The sequence below is a fragment of the Lepidochelys olivacea genome (genome assembly GCF_965140295.1).
Source record: "Lepidochelys olivacea isolate rLepOli2 genome assembly, chromosome: 11".
NCBI lineage: Eukaryota > Metazoa > Chordata > Testudines > Cheloniidae > Lepidochelys > Lepidochelys olivacea.
In genome coordinates this window covers 68,789,868-68,810,139 of record NC_140421.1, presented here as the reverse complement: position 1 = coordinate 68,810,139, position 20,272 = coordinate 68,789,868, and the positions used below count along the sequence as shown (strand labels likewise).

Sequence of the window (20,272 nt, the reverse complement as noted above, 5' to 3'; positions counted from 1 at the left end):
GGGAGTGCCCAGAGAAGGAGCAGCGAGGACTGGGAGAGGAAAGCCCTGAGCTTCTGGGTAGAGGGTCCCTGGACTGGAACCTGGAGTACGGGATGGGTCTGGGTTCCCTACCTGACACTGGGGAAGTAGCACTAGTGGGCAGTGAACTGGAAGACCGCCAAGTTGCTTTGGGAGTGGCCGAGGGTTTGAAAGACTGTACCCTGGAAGGGTGGGAACGCACAGTGACCTAGCTGGAGGGCTGAGTCATGAGGAGGAGGATGCAGTTCAGGGAGCAAGAGAGGGGCTGGAGAGAGAGATGGAGTGATGGTGTGCAACCCCCGGGTGGGGGTGTTGACCTCGTGAGCTAATCCCCAGAGCAGCCAGGAGGAGGCTTCCATGGAGTTGACTCCAATGGAGCGACATACTGAATGACACCAGCTGAGGAGCTGGCCTCTGCCTAGAACAGTGGTCCCCAAACTGTGGGCTGTTCCCCCTAGGAATATTTAGGGGAGGCATGGTGAGGCCTGGGCCGTGGGGAGGGAGCACCAACCAGCCCTGCTCTGCCCCCAGTTCTGCTCTGGATCCAGCTGCAGCCTCTGGGCCTGACCATGGCTCTGCCCTGGCTCCCAGCCCAGCAGCAGCTCGGGCCCCAGCCTCAGCCCCCTTACCACTGTCTGCACCCTTCCCACCCTGGGAGCTTCAGTCCTGGTTCCTGACTGTGGCTCTGGGAGGGGGGGGGGGGGCGGAGTGCAGAGATGGGTGAATGGGATGTAAAAAGTTTGGGGACCACTGTGGTCTTTTCTAGAGGTTTTTTTTGCCTATTGTTTTGATACTGGGGCTTCCCAGGGATGCTAGGTGGGGCTGTTCCTCTCTCCTCTTTCAGGGGATAAAAAGAAAAGGAGGACTTGTGGCACCTTAGAGACGAACCAATTTATTTGAGCAGAAGCTTTCGTGAGCTACAGCTCACTTCATCGGATGCATACTGTAGCTCACGAAAGCTCATGCTCAAATAAATTGGTTCGTCTCTAAGGTGCCACAAGTCCTCCTTTTCTTTTTGCGAATACAGACTAACACGGCTACTGCTCTGAAACCTTTCAGGGGATAAGTCGCCTGTGTGCAGAAGGCCAGCACAAGACTGCGATTCATGGAATTCCTATCACTGGCTCAGCATAGTGAGGAGGAACGTTTGCTGAAAGTGTCTTCCATAGACCCCTCAAAATAGGGCTTAAATGGTGCGTCGGCCTTGTTCCGGCCCTTTGAATAGGGGCATATAGCACTATTAGCTAGTAAGGATCCACAAAAGAAAAGAGATCCTTTCTGCAGGATGAAAAAGCTTGGCGTTAAAAGCTAGTGTTTAAGCAGTGATGTGGACTTGGGGCTGAACTCTGTCTTTGTTCTACTCAGCTGAGCAGGGGAGTCAGGCCCATCTGATGGAGGGGAAGAGGGTTTGGCCCACCCATTGTAGCAGCCCTGTTTGGCTGTTCTTCCCCAGGAGGGGGGAAAATCAAGCTGCCTTCCTCGTTGTGAGACTGGCTCCAGCAAGGGCCCCAAATCCGGTTACTGGCAAGGAACTCCCAAGAGTCGGCAATACTGCACCCCTCTACCCTCACTGGTTGGACTATCTGGCCAGAGTGAGGTAGGGAGTTAGCTGTGTGCTCTCAAGAAGTGAGAAAGGAGTAGAGGATGAACTGTAGCTGTCCCAATTTCTTCCCAGGCTGGCCAGGCTAGCTATGCGATTCTCCATTTCGGTCCCAGTTACATACCCTGCTGTATCATCATCCTAAATAGCTGTTTGCAACAGACAAACCTTCTTCAGTGCATTCAGCTTTCTACAGAAAGGTGAGCACAACTGCTTGCTAGCCTTTGTCTCTGTATGAGACCCAATCTGCCTAAGCCAAACCAATGTTGGTGTGAGCTGCAAATGCTCTCTGCAAATCTGTGCTCATAAATACTATGGTTTATTGACAGGTTTCAGAGTAACAGCCGTGTTAGTCTGTATTCGCAAAAAGAAAAGGAGTACTTGTGGCATCTTAGAGACTAACCAATTTCTTTGAGCATAAGCTTTCGTGAGCTACAGCTCACTTCATCGGATGCATACTGTGGAAAGTGTAGAAGATCTTTTATACACACAAAGCACGAAAGTGTATAAAAGATCTTCTACACTTTCCACAGTATGCATCCAATGAAGTGAGCTGTAGCTCACGAAAGCTTATGCTCAAATAAATTGGTTAGTCTCTAAGGTGCCACAAGTCCTCCTTTTCTCTTTATGGTTTATTGCTGAGTTCACTTCAAGCTGCTATGGGAAATAGCACTGTAATTGAACAAGTACGTTCACTTTTTATATTTTTAAGATCTTTGGTGAAGAGTCATAACTAACTTCAGTAACACAAAGCTGCTGTGTTGCTTTCTGCATTACAGAAATGGGGGATTGTGGTAAAAGCTAAGGTATTTTTATTTTAAAATTACACAGTCCTAACACAAGGGCATCTAGAATATGGTTCCAAGCACTGCCTTCCAAACTGGAGGATACCCTATGGCCTCTGTAGCCACAGCCTCACCACAATGATACTGACAAAGACCCTGTTGCTTTGGCATTCTTAATGCGTTTGAAGTAGTCTGAACAAACATCTTGGAACGTCCCGCTGAGCAGCTCAGGCTGGGATTTTCAAAGGATTTTAAGGGATTTAGGCAACTCCAGTGGGATATGGGGCTCCAAGCTCAGTATTGCCAACCCCCAAGTTTCAAATCCAGGGGGTACACTGACAAAAATCATGAGATTGGCCTCAAAATCATAATTTTTTTAATAGATCACTGGTTTTCAACCTGTGGTCTGTGGACCTGTGGGAGTCCACAGGCTGTCTAAGATTTCCAAAGGGGTCTTCCTCTTTTTTGGAAATTTTTTAGCGGTCTGCAAGTGAAAAGGTTGAAAATCATGAGAATAGATATGGTGGTTTGTGGTGGGTCTTTTGATTTTTGAACTCCCCTTGCCCAGCCTGTGTGTGTTTCAGTTAGTGTTGCCAGAGTGCCAACAATTACAAAAGTGATTTAGCCTCCCCACATCTGTCCATGCCCCTGCCCAGAAATTATTATTGCCCCCTCTAGCCTCACCTCTAGTCCTCCTGTAGCTTCAGGGGTTCTTCAACTGCTATCTGGTCTGGTGGGGAGGAGGGAGCTGGATCAGGGTACCCTGAGCTGCCCTCTTCATAGGGGAGAGGAAAGGACTCCTCTGCCCCTGCACCGGCAGGTGCTGTATAGTGGGAAGGGGGAGGACTGGGGTGGCGTGGGGAGAGATGCAGAGGGGCTGCTGGGCTCTTTAGCTCTTATCAGAACACATAGTGTCCCAGAGAGCTCTGCTCTGTCTGCTTCCTGCGGCAGCCCTGATTGGCTGCTGGCCCCCATAGAGCAGCCAATCGGAGGGGAGTTCCCATCAGGCAGGGCTCTCATATGTGAGAGGGCTGCTGGTGTTTCCCATTGCATTGTTAGACATGCTGTGATGTGGGGGGAGCCAGTGAGAGCTAGTGACTCTAACTCCCCTGGACCCGCTGGAAAATCCCAGCTTGATGTCCCCAAAGTGGAAGGTCCATGGTCAAATGCTCAGCTGGTGCACACTCACGTTGTGGCCAGCTCTCACCGTGTGTTTGCAGTGGTGGGATTTCGATCAGGGCAGGAACTTGTCTGGTGATGACACAAAGCTGCAGCCCTCTAGTCAATTTCAACCATACCTGTGGGGGAAACCCCATTCTGATTGGCTGCCTGTGCCACCTGCCCACCTCCTGGGGCCCTGCAACCAATCCAAGCTGCTGCAGGCAGAGCTCTCCGTGCCCCCTGGCTTGGAAAGAGGCAGAGGGGGATGAAGAACCCCGGAGCTACCCTGCGAGGCTGGAAGGGGGACCCTGCTGCAGCACCCCCAGACATGGGGGAGGAGGGGTGAAGAACCCTGTAAACAGCAGATGTGAGCTGGGGTGGGAGATGGGCAGAAGTGATGAGGGGTTTGGGGGGGACAGGATTGATTTGGGGATGGGGGATAGGGTAATTGCTGAGCAGGGGTTGGGCAGGTGTAGGGGTGAGAGCCAAAATCACCTTTCCCAATAAATGTGGGAGTGTTGGCAACACTAAGTGTCTCTCTCTTTGACCCATACATGCTGTGATGGGTAGGGGGAATTCATCAGTCAAAAGACAGACCAAAAAACACACTAATATCTAATGATTTGAGGGAGAGGTCTCACTCATGGTTTTTGATCTCTTGGGGTTGGCAGTGAAATTGGCTTTACTCCATTAAAGTCAGTGAGGTTTCACTTGGGAACCAGGGCCCGCCACATGGATCCAGTGATGCTACCTCTCACAATTTTGTTGTGAGTCTTTTGATATTTGGTAGAGTTTTTTTTAAAGCCCCAGCTTAAAAATGGAAGTTTCTAACCCTTGTGGTTGCAAAGAAAAGCCTGAAAATTTCCAAGTGCACCTTAATGTTGTTTGTTTGTTTTTTTAAGGGCACATAAAAAGAACCCTCACATTTTTAACTTGGAAAAATTGCATGATTTTTAAGCCAGTCGTGATTTTGGAAGGGCCTCCAGACTGATTCATATTTTTTGAATGGCTCAGGTTGCTCCAGCTGCAGAACAGGAGCCACAGTTACAGAGTTCCTCATTGGTAGGAAGCCTCACAAATATCTCCAGGTTGTGGACCAAGGTAAATAATTGAATCCACAAAGGAGCGGATTTTCTGTGTTGCTGTCAGTGAACATTTAGAGCCAGGGAACAGATAGTTTTGAGAGGTGGGAGGGATTTCCTTAGCTTATTACTTCAAAGTCATTGTCACCACATTTGTGACCATTCCTATAGGCAGAAATGGCCCAGATTCCTGGATGAATGTGTCAGAACTGTTGCACTTGGAGTGAATGAAGTACTGTGCATGCCATGAAGAGCCCTGATTCTATTGTAATGAACTAAGCTTTGACTGGACCTAATGGAACCACCACATGCTTGAAATTCTGATCTTGAGGAGAGTTCCAACTCACATTAGGAGCCCTTGTAAAATACTTGAGCTGCAGGCAACGTTTCCAGGTATCCCTGTGTCATGGGAAAGGAATCCAGGTTTGCTGTGATTATCACCTGTTCAGGACAGAGAGATAAGGAAGAAAAAGGCAATTAAAGCTGCATTGCATTTCCTTTGTGCCTCCTAAAAGAGCAATGTATAATTTGACATGTTGGTTGCTATCCTGCTTGGTGGGCGCTCTGTATTGTCTGGAATTAGCATGAGCTTAGCCAGTCGAGCAAATTCTGCTCTCTCACATGCACTCAGTGGAGAGCAGAATCTGCCCCAGTAGTGCACATTTTATTGGTGGGACGATTTGATTGGGCCAGGAAAATCAGGAGAACTTCTTAGGCATCCTTACGTGGTGTCTAGAGTAAATAAGGAATCAAAGGGATAAAAGATGTTTTCAGGAGGAAAACAAAGTGTCAGTATGAATCAAAATATCTGCAACTAAGTGCAAGATTTAGGACACTGAGTCCTATTAGAGATCAGGAAATGCCACTGAAAGGTGGTTACCAATTCAGACTAAGCACATCATTATGAGCAGGCTGTTGTTTCTTTAATTCCCATTGGATCAACAACTAAACTAATCCTATGCATTTGCAGCATCCTGAAGAAAGCTAAAGGAGACAACATAACCTCCATGAAAAGAGCAGGAGGAAAATTTGAAGTTTAACTGTAGGCAGTATTGTTATAATTACTACATGTTGTGTTATGATTAATCGGGTAGATTCCTTTGGGAGAGGCAGCTTCTGGAACAGCAGGCAGCCAAACGATGCTGAGCTATTTCCTTGAGTGAACCCTGTGGAAATGAGATACTTATGTATGACTAAATATCAGCCAAGATTGGGAATAATGTGATGGCTAAATAAACAGCTAATTTAAGCACCATGGCAAATTACCAGTTGGTTTCATTCTGTGAAATTCCAGCTGATGGTTCTGTATGAGAGAATGGTACATTTTTCTCTCTATTTGTAAATGTATATGGCAAGGCATTAGTCATGAAGACACCCACTTGCTAGCACTGTATTTCCAGTTGTTTTCAGATACTGGGTTGGTTTCAGGCCACATCTGTGGCTGGTACAAATCAGCATATCACTCTTGACTTCAAGGGGTCTAAACTGATTTACAGCGGCTGCAGGGCTTGCCTCCATGTACAGTCCACCCACATTTTTCAAACTAATCTTAAGCACCCACTCCTGATATGCTCTTGACAGTGATTCTAGATGGTGTGGACCACCTTAGATTGTGAGCCCCCTTGGATCAGGGGTAATTTCTGAGTGTTTGGAAAGTACCTAGCCCATTTTAAGTGCTACCACACGGAAATTATTGTCCTCTACTGAGATTGAGCTCTCTGGGCAGGGACTGCCTTCTTGTTCTGTCTTTGTACAGCTCCTCACACAATGGAGTCCTAGTCTGTGACTAGGGGTCTGAGGTTCTACCACAATACAAATAGTTAATAATAATAATACACCCATTTGTTGTCCCCTTCCTCTGTCTACTACTTGGCCTTGTATCCTCGGAGCCTCCGTCATCCTTAGCTCTTATGCTTTTAAGCAGAAGTCTCCCACCTGGCTATTTTAATCTTTCTGCACTCTAAGACCCCTCACACACACACACACAGCTCCAAAATGACTCCGCAAATCACATGCGTGCAGCCTCTATTCCATTGGTGTAAACTTTATTAGCAGTTCTTGGCAAGACCAATCTTCTGTGATTAAAAACATCTCTTTTACCACCGATGCTATCATCATTGCAAACCCCTGGAGAGGAAAGTCTTTTAAAAACTTCCAAGCTGCTCAAAAGAGACATTTTCAGTCTCCCCAGATTAATCACCCTAACTTTAAACTAGGTGGCACTGGCTGAAGTGTCTTTTGTTATCTGTTTATACAGTGCCTAGCACAAGGGCATTCTGATGCTTGATTGGGTCCCCAGGTGCTACTTTACTACAAATAACTATAAGTGATATCCCATTACATGTGTATATTTCCTAAACTGACAGATTTGTTTTCTGATTTGAGGCCAGCTCAGCAATGTGATCCTTTCCAAATGGGTCTGGAAAAGTTCATTTTCATAATAACCATCAAGAAAAGGAGGACTAGTGGCACCTTAGAGACTAACCAATTTATCTGAGCATAAGCTTTCGTGAGCTACAGCTAAGGTGCCACTAGTCCTCCTTTTCTTTTTGCGAATACAGACTAACACGGCTGCTACTCTGAAACCTATAATAACCATCATTACTCTATAGCATCAGGTCCTAGCAATGCTCTCCCATAATCTCTTTCGTCAGGGGATTCCAAATCAGCAGTACAAATGCATTCTGGGATGACATTCATTAAACAAGGTCTCAGCTATGGAGACACATTTTTTAAAAAAAAATCAATTCCTGTTTTCAACATTAAAAAATTGGGTATTTCCCAGTTTATGATGACTTGTGTCTCTTAAAGGAGACTGTCCCCATCCCTTGATATGGCTACAGACAGTTTGGCGAGTGTACTGTGTAGAAGTATATCCTTAATCACTCAAAATAGTTTAGATCTAAACCGTTAAAACTGGGGAGGATTACAATTTACCATTTCATGGATGAGCTCCCCCTGTCTTACCCACCTACCTTGCTTGACAGGTCCAGTTTCTGCCTCCTGTAACTTACAAGCAGGTAAGACGTCATAGTAATGGTTGAGTAGAATGTCGCTGTGCAGAAGAATGCAAATATATTTTACATACCAAAGTCAGGTGGTTTACAAAGGAGCTGATTTCCCAGTGCAGAAAGTTTCTCAACAGCTTATAATGTGTCTATCCAGTGCCTAGTATGGTGTTCACTGATCGTTCAGTGCTTAATGTGCTTGTACAAACTCTGCTTTATTCTGTGTCTGGTTCCAACTTGCTGTGCATGACCACAAGAGCTCCACAGCACCTGGCCCAGACTCTGTCTGGGAAGCCCGTCCCTTAATGATGGTGTCTCCAGTACCATACTTAGTACAATTGGGCCCCGATCCTGACTGGGTCTAGACACATTCCTGCAAATAATAAATAAATACAAATAACTCAGTAAGGAGTTGTTGTATGTGGAATTTGACCTCTATCTTGCATTACACTTGATCTTCCTGTAGAAATCTCACTGACATCACTGGGAACGTAGCAAACAGACTGAGGGCAGCATGTGGCATTTAGCATCCAGACATGTCAGATGAACTGACCTAATAGATCAGGAACCAATCCAGCCTGTTGGGTTAATTATTTCTCTGTTAAGAATGCTCATGACATGCAGCGGTGGCTCCCAAGGCATGTGGGCCCAGATCCTCAAGGACATTTAGGCACCTAACTGCAATTGATTTCAATGGGAGTTAGGCATCTAAATATCTTTGCGCATCTGGGCCTTGGTAATTAAGAAATAATGGCAAAACTATTATTGAAGCCTTGCTGATTATCATGGCTGATATTTATCCGTAGCATGATGGGCTACTACAAAAAAACCTCAGCACCATTTTTGCAGCACACTGGGGCTGCAAGTGGACTGGCCACACATGAGGGCCTTGTGTCGGCCATCAGAGAAGGTGGCTAGTCAGGGGCAGGCTAACGTAACCATGTTGGCATGGATCCAGTGACCCTAAACACACCACAACAACAAGGGGTACACACAGGGCAGTGTCAAGTGCTCCAGCCTACAAGCTGTATGGTGAGGGAGGTTGCATCTCTGTATTCTGGCTTTGGGGTGTGGATTTTTCAGCTCCCCAAAACACCCACAGTTCTCCTTCCCAGGGCTTCCAGAAGATGAAGTGGATTTAAGAACAAAACCACATTGCTCAACCCCGCAGCACTAGTAAACGTTCAATGTTATCAATGGCTGAGAGGAAAGAATTACTAAGTACCATTACAATGGTGGCAATGTGACCTTCCCACTACCATGCAGGAGATCCACCTGTGACTGCTGGCTCTTGGATCTTGCTCACCAGGGGCTGTTAAGAAGCACCCTGGGGAAGAAGGCATGGAGTGATTTGATCTGCAGTAACTTCCCCTGCTCTTTGAGGAGTGGCACAAGTGAAGTTCTGTCTAGTTCCTATTGGTGAAGAGAATCATGACCACAAAGCAAGATTTTTAGGTTGGAGGATGACTGTGAAGCAAAAGAAAAGAAGGGACCCTCAAGGTCCTGACAAGGATATAGAGGACTGAGGCAAATGAAAATAATTCTAACATCTGGTAACCAAACTTAAGTTCAGCAGTTAAGATTCAGACTTCTGACAAACTCTTCTATCTAAGAGGCTCAGCCCTTTTGTTAGCAAAATATTTATTATTCCAGAGAATTTTATTTTCAGTTTCATTTATTTCAAGGGAATTAAAAGAGGTGTCTTTATTGTTTCTCTCTCCCCCCCCCCCCACCCCCTCAGCTCTCAAATGCTGCCAGGTTTGGGATTTGGATGTTAGAAAACCCTATAGTAATGGTTCTTGTCCAGTAGTCAAAAGTGAATCTCAACCATTGGGTCAGAGATAAATAAAGATGGGATGAAAAAAATAGGCAAACATTTTAGACTCCCTTCTCCCCTCCCCCCTAAAACCCACCAAAATATGGAGTGTCAGGTTTGCTTATGAACAAAGGGTTTAAAATGCCAACACAATTTCCAAGGGAAGTGATGACAGACCTTTGCCTTGAGTCCTTAACACTAGACTAGAAAAGGAATCAAGAAATACAGGTAGGGTTTCTAATTTCGTGGGGGGGTGGGGTTCCCCTGATTTTTTTTTTGGTATTTATATTTATGGCTAGTTTCTAGATATGTGCAAAACAATGCTTCCCTTGTACTAAATGTGTAATACCTCAGGTCCCCCATGGATAAGCTTGCAGGGAGTAGGAGAGGGGTTTATTTAAAAATTTTTTTTTTTTTTTAGTGTTTCCAGTGCCTTTTGCGAACACCTTTCAAGGCTGCCAAAATGATGTGGGTGCTTTCAGTGTCTACAGTATATATATATATATATATTAAAATAAAGACTGATTTTTCCTTTGGGCTGATTTTCACTATCCCCCCCCCCCAGTACAGTGAAGGGAATGAAGAGCCCCTGCATTGGCCCCTTGGGGGGGGGGGGCTATGATTTGACTTCCCAGGTCTTCCCCACCTCTCATGTCTCAGCATCCTCTGCTTTGCGAAGCTGAGGGAGTTTGAGGGATGGGCCAGGATCCCTGCCCGGCGCCTGCCCCCCCAACTGAGCCAAGTTTCCGGGGAAGTTCCACAAACCCCCGCCCGCCCCCGGCGCTGGGGCGGCCGCTCCCGCGAGCAGCATCTGCTGTTCGCGGCTGGATGCACCCCCCCCGTGACGTCAGCCAGGAGCCTGGACCAATCAGAGAGGCAAAGGGGTGTCCTGGTGGGGACCCTCCTCCCCGCCCCCTCTCTGTAGCCAGCCCTGCCGGGGGGTCCCCGGGGCAGGGGCCTATATAAACCCCCTGGAGCCGGCCCTCTGCCGCTCCCTCGCAGGCTGGAGGAGGAGAAAGAGCCCGGGAGGAAAGTGCAGCGGGAGCCGCCGAGTCCCTGCCCCGGCCGGGAGAAGACGAGCCCGATGAGAGCGGCTTGCCCGGGGCTTGCAGCCTGAAGAGCCACGAGCCCGCTCCTCTCCCGAGTGCCATTCCCTCCCTCCCTCCCTCGCCAGCCTTGGAAGATGCCCGGTAGCCCGGGCTGGCGGCTGCGGCTGCTGCTGCTTGCCTTGTGCCTGGGCACCGGGGTGCAAAGCTCGCAGCCCAAGGTAGCCAAAACCAGGAGGCAAACGCAACAAATGGTCCAGCCACAGGTTCCAAGCAGCCAGAGTAAACGTGAGTATCTGGGGGCACAGAGCCACCGCGAAGGGGGGGGGGGGGACGGGACACGGCCACAGCTGTCGGGGAGACTTGGGGGTCCACTAGTGGACTTTAGAGACCAAGCCAAAACCTCCCGACGCGGGCTGCAGCCCTGGGTGTAGGTGCATTTTTGTGCATTCGGGGATCAGTGGGGATCCAAAGTGATCTCAGTGGTTCCAGCAGCTGGGTCAGATTTTAGTCCCTTTTAGCACTTCCAAGCCAGGCTGCAACAAGCCCCGCCTCGAGAGAGCGAGGGATTTGCGGGCGGTGCACTAGTGAGCTTGGGGAAAGTTTTCTGTTTGCCTTTGAATGTCTGTGAGTTACTCTCTGATGCTCCCCGGGTCCAGCCCAAGTGGGGCAAATTCTGCCACCCTTCCCTAAGCAGTTGACTCTGAGTAGCCCCAGTGGTACTATTCAAGCAGGCATAGCATAATTTGCCCCTGTGTTTTTTGTCACTGAGGCAGAAGTATAGTGGAACGGGATCTGTTTTAGTTACAGCAAATGGTGATGAAATGTATATGCCAAACTTTTATTTGAACTAAACAGCTGATACTTTCATGTTTCAGTTCTGGGTATACGATTTTCATTCGAGCCCTTACTTAAGAAAACAATAGTTTTATTATTACATGTAATTAAAAATAACCTAAAAGCAAAACACTAAAACACTCTGTCTGCAAACACAATTTGGGAGATGTTTGCTGGAACAATTGCTGCCGTGACCTTTGAAAGCATCTGGGGAAGTTGAGGCTGCATCAGGGAAAAACTTCCTGGCACAAAGATCTATCTGGCTGTGAAATGATCTCTCAAGGGATGTGGTGGAAGCCCTGCTACTTGGCACACTTAGAACTGACCTGGACAAAACGCTTGTAAATGTAAATCTGGAAAACAATCCTACAGTGGCTGGAATCTATCCAAAGCCCACTGAAGTCAGTGGCAGTCTTTCCACTGATTTGAATGGAGTTTTGGATCAGGCCCTAGATGAGATTCTGAGTCTATTAACTCTTTGTTTCAAAGTCTCTCTCAACTCCCGTACAGTTACTACAATATTTAACGTGGTGTAGATTGACATTTAGGTGCCTGATCTTGCTTTCTCTGTGTCTCCCAGACTCCCATTGTCTCAGTGGGAGTTTTGTATGTGCAAAGAATGCAGGATCAGGACCTAATGTATAGTCCACGCATGATTTAACTCTCCTTTTTGACTTTTGTTTGGAGCTCTGTGATTGAAGGAGGCTAATGTAACCCAAGACTTCTGTTTCTTTTTCAGCGGGCTGTTATGATAATGGGAGATATTATCAGATAAGCCAACAATGGGAACGCATTTACCTGGGGAACATGCTCGTGTGTACCTGCTATGGGGGAAGCAGAGGCTTTAACTGCGAAAGCAAGCCTGAAGGTAAGTTGGTAGGAGTCATGATGAATGAAAAATGGGTTGTGAGGTCAATTAAAATAAGCCTTAAAAAAATGGTAGACCACAGATCAGACTCTCTGCTCACGTTAATGGGCAGGAGAGTCATTTACACTGAGGATCTGGCCTGAGATTTTAAGAGGTAGTCTTCATTAGACATGGGCCTGTAATCAGAACCCTGGGCCCAAATAACATTCAACCTGAAGTTTGGATCTGAATCTGAACTTTGCATCCAGCTTCATCTCTATAATGATCTGACCTGACCCTAGATTTGAAATCCCTAACAAATGCAGAGTACACAGCAAATCTGGAGCCAAACTTTTCAGCTCTGACTTCTCTAAACTTTTTGTTTGATTGTATTGTCTGTAACTGTTAATAGGCATTTCATATCCTTATGTTGTCAAATATTTTTAAAAAACATTTTAAAAGTTGACTTTCATTTGCAACTTGTTTCACAGTCCTTCTAACTTGCATATAAGCATAACTTGCATAGTTGGGTGTAAGGTTGGAGTAATTATTCTTATACCGATTTATGATTATTTTGATCTCAACTATCTAAGTGTCATAGGGAGACACAGAATAAATTTGGATAAAATTTAGGTTTTGGATAACAGGGATTTTTAAATGTAACAGATGTTGGGGAGATGTGACCCTGTTTGGGGTAACAGGGACATTTGGATAATCAAACTGAACTTTATTTACTGGGCTGTATTCACTGGTTTGCTCTGGCTGTGTTGGTCTGCTTTGGTGATACAAAGCAGCCATAAACCTATCTTAACTGATGAGATGGTTTATGGCTGTCTTTTGTTGCTGATGCAGCACAAATCAGCTGGTTTGCAGTTGGGTAGAGGGCCTTTTGTGAGCCCTCAGTGCTTGAATGAATTCCACTCTGCCGACTTTCATGCTGCCACACTAATATGTGGCTGTTACTCTTCAGAGAAAACTAGACACATCTGAATTTTCCTGTATAAGGAAAAACAGTGGTGAGGGAGGGAGGGGAATAGGAGTGCATGTGGTTTGTGTTCTTGCAATTTGAATGCTACAGCCTGCACATTAATTAATCCTCACATGGACGTTATTTTCCCCTCAGCTGAAGAAACTTGCTTTGACAAATACACTGGATCTACCTATCGGGTAGGGGAGACTTATGAGCGCCCCAAAGACTCCATGATCTGGGATTGTACCTGCATCGGGGCTGGACGTGGGCGAATCAGCTGCACCATTGCAAGTATGTAACAAAGACCATATTGCTTGAGCCATTGCTCTTCAGTGTTGTGCATGTTCCTGAGAGGTTGGCCTGACAGCCCCAAGTGCAGTGCAGAATTGCTTATTACTTAGGAGTATGGGGACTGATGCAAAGCCCACTGGAGTCTTTTCATTGAAAAAGCTCATCCTCTTCCCTTCCAACCCTGATAGTCTATGGATGGTCCCATGGAAGTTAATGGAATTATTTGTGTGAGCAAGGCTAGCAGGACTGGGCCTTTAAGAGCAAATTAAAGGCATGTTAAAAATAGCGGGATAAGTGTGTTAGTGCCCTGCCAATAGGACTCGTAAAAAGTATTTCAGCTCAGATATCAGAGATGCATTGGCTCTTGAGGGCAACTCTAGTGGAGCAGCGTTTACTCACTGCAGAGAATGAAGGCCAAATCCTCAGCTGGTGAAAATCAACATAGTTTCAATGACATTAATAGATCTGTGCCGATTTACACCAGCTGAGGATGTGTCCCTTAATGTGGCCTCTGTAGTGACACCCACTCTGAGAATCTGTGTGCTGGAGATTCAGGGGGCCAGCTTGTGATCTCTCAGACCATTCCCAATGAGCTTCTTACCCGTTATGCTTCTCCTGTCTTGGCTTTCTCACCATCCGCTCCCCCTCTGCTGTCTTCTCACCCTTTCCTTTTGTTGCCTCTTTATCTGGAGCGCCTTTCCTTTGAGTTGTTGGGTCTCTCTTTAAGTCACTTCTTAACCACTTCTCTTTAGCTCCTGATTTAGACTCTCTCTGCAAAACAGTTTCTGCTATCGTAGTTGAAGAGCACTCTATCAGTATATTTGGGCTTAGATTTCCCAGTCCCTGTGCTGTTTTTGAGAATCACAGCTTTATTGCATCTTTCATACAATAGCAGGTTTGATTTGGTTTGTCGTTTATTTGCAACATGCAGTGCTGGATACTTCCCATAGGACATCAGACATGAACTCTCAATATCGGATGGAAGGAAATCCTGCAAAGGCCGAGGGGCTAGTTCTGCCCTGCATTCAGTGGAGTTGCATTGGGCAGGGCTGAGTTTGGCCCAGAATAAGTAATGGGAGATTTCCGGTTCAAGATTTTAAATGATCGTTAATCTCCGACTTCCATTTCTTCATCATGGATTTGATCCAAAGCGCACTGAAATCAGTGGAAAGACTCCCATGATTGCAGTTGGCTTTGAATTAGGTGTCCTATCTCTGCTATTGCTCAGATTGTTTGGTCATTTTAGGAATTAGACCAAGGTCAGGTGCCTCTGAATCTTGATCAGTGCTATGATCCTTATCCATTCAGATTCAGCCATTGCAATACTCCACTTGCTGTTCTTTCGGCAAATGGATCTGTGCTAACTAGTGGGTCCAAAATGTAGTTATTACAAATCCATCTGATCATAACACTGCCATCCAGGTCTTTGAATTGGCCTACAGTTTGTCAGCGCATTGAATTTTAGATTTAGCTGGATTAATATCAGAATATCAACTATAAGGTCCTGCCCCTTGTTCTCAAAATTCTGGCTAGCGCTCTTGGGCCTCCTGGTTCTAGGTAATTCAACAGGCCTAAATCGAGCTAGTTGAAAAACCATTTTCTTTAAAAAGTTGTGAACAATAATTTATTTGAAATTTTTAAACTTTTGTGGGAATGTCTAAATGAAATGAAAGTTTGATTTGATTTGACTCCAAAGTTTTCAGTTCAATTAAACTTGAAGAGAAAGTTTTGGTTTGGTTTTTAAACACTGAAATAAAACAAAAAATTGTAAACTAAAACAAAATGAAAAATGTGATTTGAAATTGAAGAAAATTTAATTTCTTTTCTTTAGCAATTTTCTACCAAAAAGCCTAAAGAAATCATTTAAAAAAAGAGATGTTTTTCTGCAAAAAAAAATGTTTTTGATGAAACCCCAAAGTCTCACCTGAGTGCTGTGGGTGACTGAAGAACTTCAGAAAGCATCAGTGACTCTTCTATTTGGAACTCTTTCTTTGACGTTCAAGAAAGTGCTGCCCTTTGACAATAATTGTCAGCCAACTGGAATGAGGGTGGTCTAGCCTAGTGGTTAGAGCAGGCATCGGGCCCCCAAGGACTAGGCTCAGAGCCGGAGTCAGCAGCTAAAGCCCAGGGTCAAACTGGAGGGGCAGGAACTGGATACAGAGCCGAGTGTCAAGTGAGAGTCAGGAGCCAAAGGCCAGGTCAAACCAGATGGCAGGAATTGGAGCAAGCAGGGTAGAAGGCAAGGAGGGGCTGAGGCAGAGGCCCAAGATAAGGCAGGAGTAGAAACAGTGGTGGGTGTGAGCATCAAACAGCCAGTAAATTGCTGCGGCTGGTTTAACAGCCGGCCTCCTAGTGCCAGGTTTCAGAGTAACAGCCGAGTTAGTCTGTATTCACAAAAAGAAAAGGAGTACTTGTGGCACCTTAGAGACTAACCAATTTATTTGAGCATGAGCTTTTGTGAGCTACAGCTCACTTCATCGGATGCATACTGTGGAAACTGCAGAAGACATATACACAGAGACCATGAAACAATACCTCCTCCCACCCCACTCTCCCGCTGGTAACAGCTTATCTAAAGTGACCACTCTCCTTACAATGTGTATGATAATCAAGTTGGGCCATTTCCAGCACAAATGCAGGTTTTCTCACCCTCCGCCCCCCCCCACACAAACTCACTCTCCTGCTGCCAATCAGGTGGCATGGCCAATCAGGGAGCCTGCGGCAAGCCAGCTGTACTGATGAGGCCGCCTGGAGATTAGCTCTGCTGCAGGCCCCGATTCCCTGACAATAACTCTTTTCCTCTTCGCATTTATCTTCGCCAAAAGTTCATTTCACATTGCCTTGGGATGGCTGAAGAGGATGCCGTTTACATGACAGGGGATTGGATTGTTTGCTATTTTACAGTGAATATACACAGACCCAATTCTCAACTAGGTTATGACTAAACCATTTTCTGTTTGCCACAGATCGGTGCCATGAAGGGGGTCAGTCCTACAAGATTGGCGATACCTGGCGCAGACCACACGAGACGGGTGGCTACATGTTAGAATGTGTGTGTCTGGGTAACGGGAAAGGGGAATGGACCTGCAAACCTCTCGGTACGTAGTGATTTTTGACACATTTCTTTGAGAGATCAGGCTTCAGAAGTATTTAACAGATGTCATTAAAGAATCCTATATTAAAACAAAGGATGCTCATTTGAACTGATTCAGGCCTTTAGCCTGATCTAACTTCACCTGGTACATTTTTTTTTTTTTTCTGGTGGCCTCCTCCCATCTACCAATATGGGAAGGCAAAGGTAGTCATGACCCCCCCGGACACCTGTTTGTGACTCCCAGGGGGTTCGCAAAAAGAAAAGGAGGACTTGTGGCACCTTAGAGACTAACCAATTTATTAGAGCATAAGCTTTCGTGAGCTACAGCTCACTTCATCGGATGTATACATATACATATACATCTGAGGAAGTGAGCTGTAGCTCACGAAAGCTTATGCTCTAATAAATTGGTTAGTCTCTAAGGTGCCACAAGTCCTCCTTTTCTTTTTGCGAATACAGACTAACACGGCTGTTACTCTGAAACCTCCCAGGGGGTTGCCATCCTCAGGATGAGAGCCCCTGGTTTTTAGAAATATTTAAAACACAAAAACCCTGTCTTTTTTCCTCCATTCCCACAGCTGAGAGATGCTACGATAACACTGCTGGGACATCCTATGTTGTCGGAGAGACCTGGGAGAAGCCCTACCAAGGCTGGATGATGGTGGACTGCACTTGCTTAGGCGAAGGCAATGGACATATCACCTGTACCTCCAGAAGTACGTATCGATTTTCTCTTGCCAACGCTATGCAGAATGGCCAAGGTGCACTTCATTCTGCTGAAGCTCAGGTTCTAAAATGATGCCTTTTCTTATCCTTTCTTTGGGGCCCAGAATGCACAAGCTGAGACACTTAAGTAAGACAAAGGGAGACAACTTCAAGCGTGTGATGTGCTTGATATTACATAGAGAAGTAGGTGTAGTTATGCACTGATTTACACTCCACATATCCCACAAGGAAGTCAGTGGAATTGTGCTGGGTTACAGACCATACACAGTTTGGCCTAGAATTGCCCCCATGGAGACACGGTGCCTTTAAAGGGGAAACTGTCACCTGGTTTATCTTTCTTGAGATTCTGGTATTATTAACAAATCCAAAAATTCCTGTAGAGCTCTAAAAATGCAGGGTTTGTCATTTTTTTAACATAATCTAGTACATCTGAAAGCCAAAACAATGATTATTTAGTCTAATGCTTTGTCTACACTGAGGATTTTGGTAATGGTGTGAACCTTTAGTGTAAACACTCTGCAATTGCGCAAAGATCTTTTAACACCAGCACATCACTTTTACACTCCAACTTTGTACCAATCCAACTACACTGTTGCAAAATATCCCAGTGGATTGGCCTATAACATGTAAATGGGGCCTTTACAAGTTACTTCTGCTTATTGCCGTCTCTTCTAGTATGACTGTACTGTAAAACAAGCTCCATTGTGGAGCTATGACAATTTGCACCAGCTGTACATCTGCCCCAAGGTCATTTGACCTGGTCTCTTGTACCTTTGTTATATGGGTTTTGAGATCTTCCTCTGTAGCCTTTAAATGGCCTCATGCCATTTAACTGGGAATTGGTCCTGCTTCGAGCAGGGGGTTGGACTAGATGACCTTCTGGGGTCCCTTCCAACCCTGATATTCTATGATTCTATGCCCAATTGCCTTGAGATACAAAGCTAATAGCTTTTTGCTAATATAAACAATAGAACTGTAAAGAAGTAAAACACATAGAGGTTTGGGATTAAAGTCAAGGTTCTGGAGAGAGGTTAGTCAAGAAATAAGCGATGAAACAAAACCAGCCTTGACCATTTCGACTCTGTTTGAAAACACATGGGGGAAAATAATTGATTGTCAAATGGGAATGGACAAAGCAGAAAGAAAGCATGTTATGTGCAAGCTTCAAAGTTATTATAATCAACACAAACAATTAGGCAGTGTCCTTCATCTCACAGTTCTGGAGTCTACTGTTGGACCTTATAGGCAATTGCAACCTATTCATTATTGGAAAAAAATGGGTTTTGCTTCCAAAATGGACTCACATCTATAAATACATTGTCTAAGTGTAAAATGATAGTTGTGGCCCACATAGTAGTCTAAGTACTGATGTGTGGATAAAATATAAGTGTTATGGCTAAGATTTTCCAAAGTAACTAGTGATTTGGGTGCCTAAATTCTTGGGTGCCCATCCTGAGACACCTGATCTTTCGAGGCCAAGTGTCCACATTTTCATATACATATAAATACATTACCAGCCCTGTAGCTACTTTCCACTTTCTTGGCAAATACACAGCACTGTGTCATTTTATCTACTGTGATTTGTTAATGTGTTTGCCACATGTTAGTTTTTGACCCAATGTACTCTAGCGCAATGGCAATCTGAAGTGATGCGTACCTCATTCCATAGTTGTTCATATAGTAGATGAAAGCGTTTTTGACCCATGATTAAATGTGAGTTATTGTATCGAGTTGCCGTTGCATGTGAGGGTAAAATGCTGTAATGGAAGAAGAATGAGTTAATCCATGTGGCTCTGCATGCAGCTAGAAGTAGTTTATTATGCTATCATTTGAACCTATTTGCTCAATTCATCATGGGTGGTAGATTATTTAAAGACAGAATTCCCAGACGCACATGTGAAACTTCCATTAACTATAATGGCAGTTGCTTGCATATTTCTGGGTGAAGAATTTGACCCAAAGATATTACCTATCAAACAGGATTTAGTTCCTTCCATGTGAAATAGGCCCACGAGGTTCAACTGGGCCCTGTCTACAGCATGCAATGACCATGCTAAGAAACCATTTAGAATTAAACAACATTTAAACTGGTTTCAGCTTAAGCAGGGTTTTCCCCACAATATGGACAAGGAACAAGGTGCTTAAAATGGTTTTGAAAACTATTCGCAAGAGTGGGCAGTAACCCAGGAGTTGGTTTCCCATTCTGCCTTGTCCACACTGGGAGCAAAAAGGTGTTATCGGAAAGAATGTTTTACCATTTAAATCAATGAGAGTTTTGCCATTGACTTCCAAGGGGCCAGGATTTCATCCAATGTTTTAGAGTGGCTTCCCAGCATGTGCCTTTCTGCAATACAGTCAGGGCTTTAAAGCATATGGATACCTTGGTAGGGGTGATGGAGCTCGGTAGTGGAAGACAAACTGTACTGTGGAAGATTAGTCATGGAATATCAACAAAGGACCTAGTATATTTGCTTTTGTGATTGGCATGCTGCTAAATATAGGAAAAACTAAGCCTTGCTTCCTTTGTTATAAATGTTTCCTTTCCTCTGCAGATAAGTGCAATGATCAGGACACCAAGACTTCGTACAGAATTGGAGATACCTGGAGCAAGAAGGATAACCGAGGAAACCTGCTTCAGTGCATCTGCACTGGTAATGGCAGAGGTGAATGGAAATGTGAAAGGCATTCAGCTGTACAAACTCCTGGCATTGGTAAGTGGTAAATCATATTGGTAATGTGGGCACTGAACAATACAAGTCACACACAAAAGGTTTTGTGCTGAATCACACAACACTGATTTAGGCAAAAATCTTGTCAAAGTTAACGAGTTATGCGAGAGGAAGATCTGCAATATTTAATCTCAAAATTTGACAGGAGACTAAACATTGTCATCTTTTGTGCATGAGCAAATGACAGAATTCATTTACACACAGTTTGCATGCACAAAAGGGTTTGCACATGCAGATTAGAACATGAGCATGTTCAAACGTG

The 20,272-nt window shown here is 45.1% G+C and overlaps 1 protein-coding gene across 4 annotated transcripts in view; it reads left to right on the top strand.

Moving 5' to 3' along the window:
* The first annotated feature begins 10,461 nt into the window (after positions 1-10,461).
* The window catches only part of FN1 (fibronectin 1), a 67,381-nt gene continuing 57,570 nt past the window's right edge, over positions 10,462-20,272 (top strand). For 2 of the 4 annotated variants that reach the window (XM_084644141.1, XM_084644140.1), the window contains exons 1-6: positions 10,462-10,804; positions 12,093-12,221; positions 13,324-13,461; positions 16,428-16,559; positions 17,134-17,271; positions 19,834-19,992. In XM_084644141.1, the coding sequence (XP_084500267.1) occupies positions 10,654-10,804; positions 12,093-12,221; positions 13,324-13,461; positions 16,428-16,559; positions 17,134-17,271; positions 19,834-19,992 (847 nt within the window). In that variant the 5' untranslated portion in view covers positions 10,462-10,653. The remainder of the gene's footprint in view (positions 10,805-12,092; positions 12,222-13,323; positions 13,462-16,427; positions 16,560-17,133; positions 17,272-19,833; positions 19,993-20,272) is intronic. The other 2 variants (XM_084644143.1, XM_084644142.1) reach the window with 1 other exon arrangement.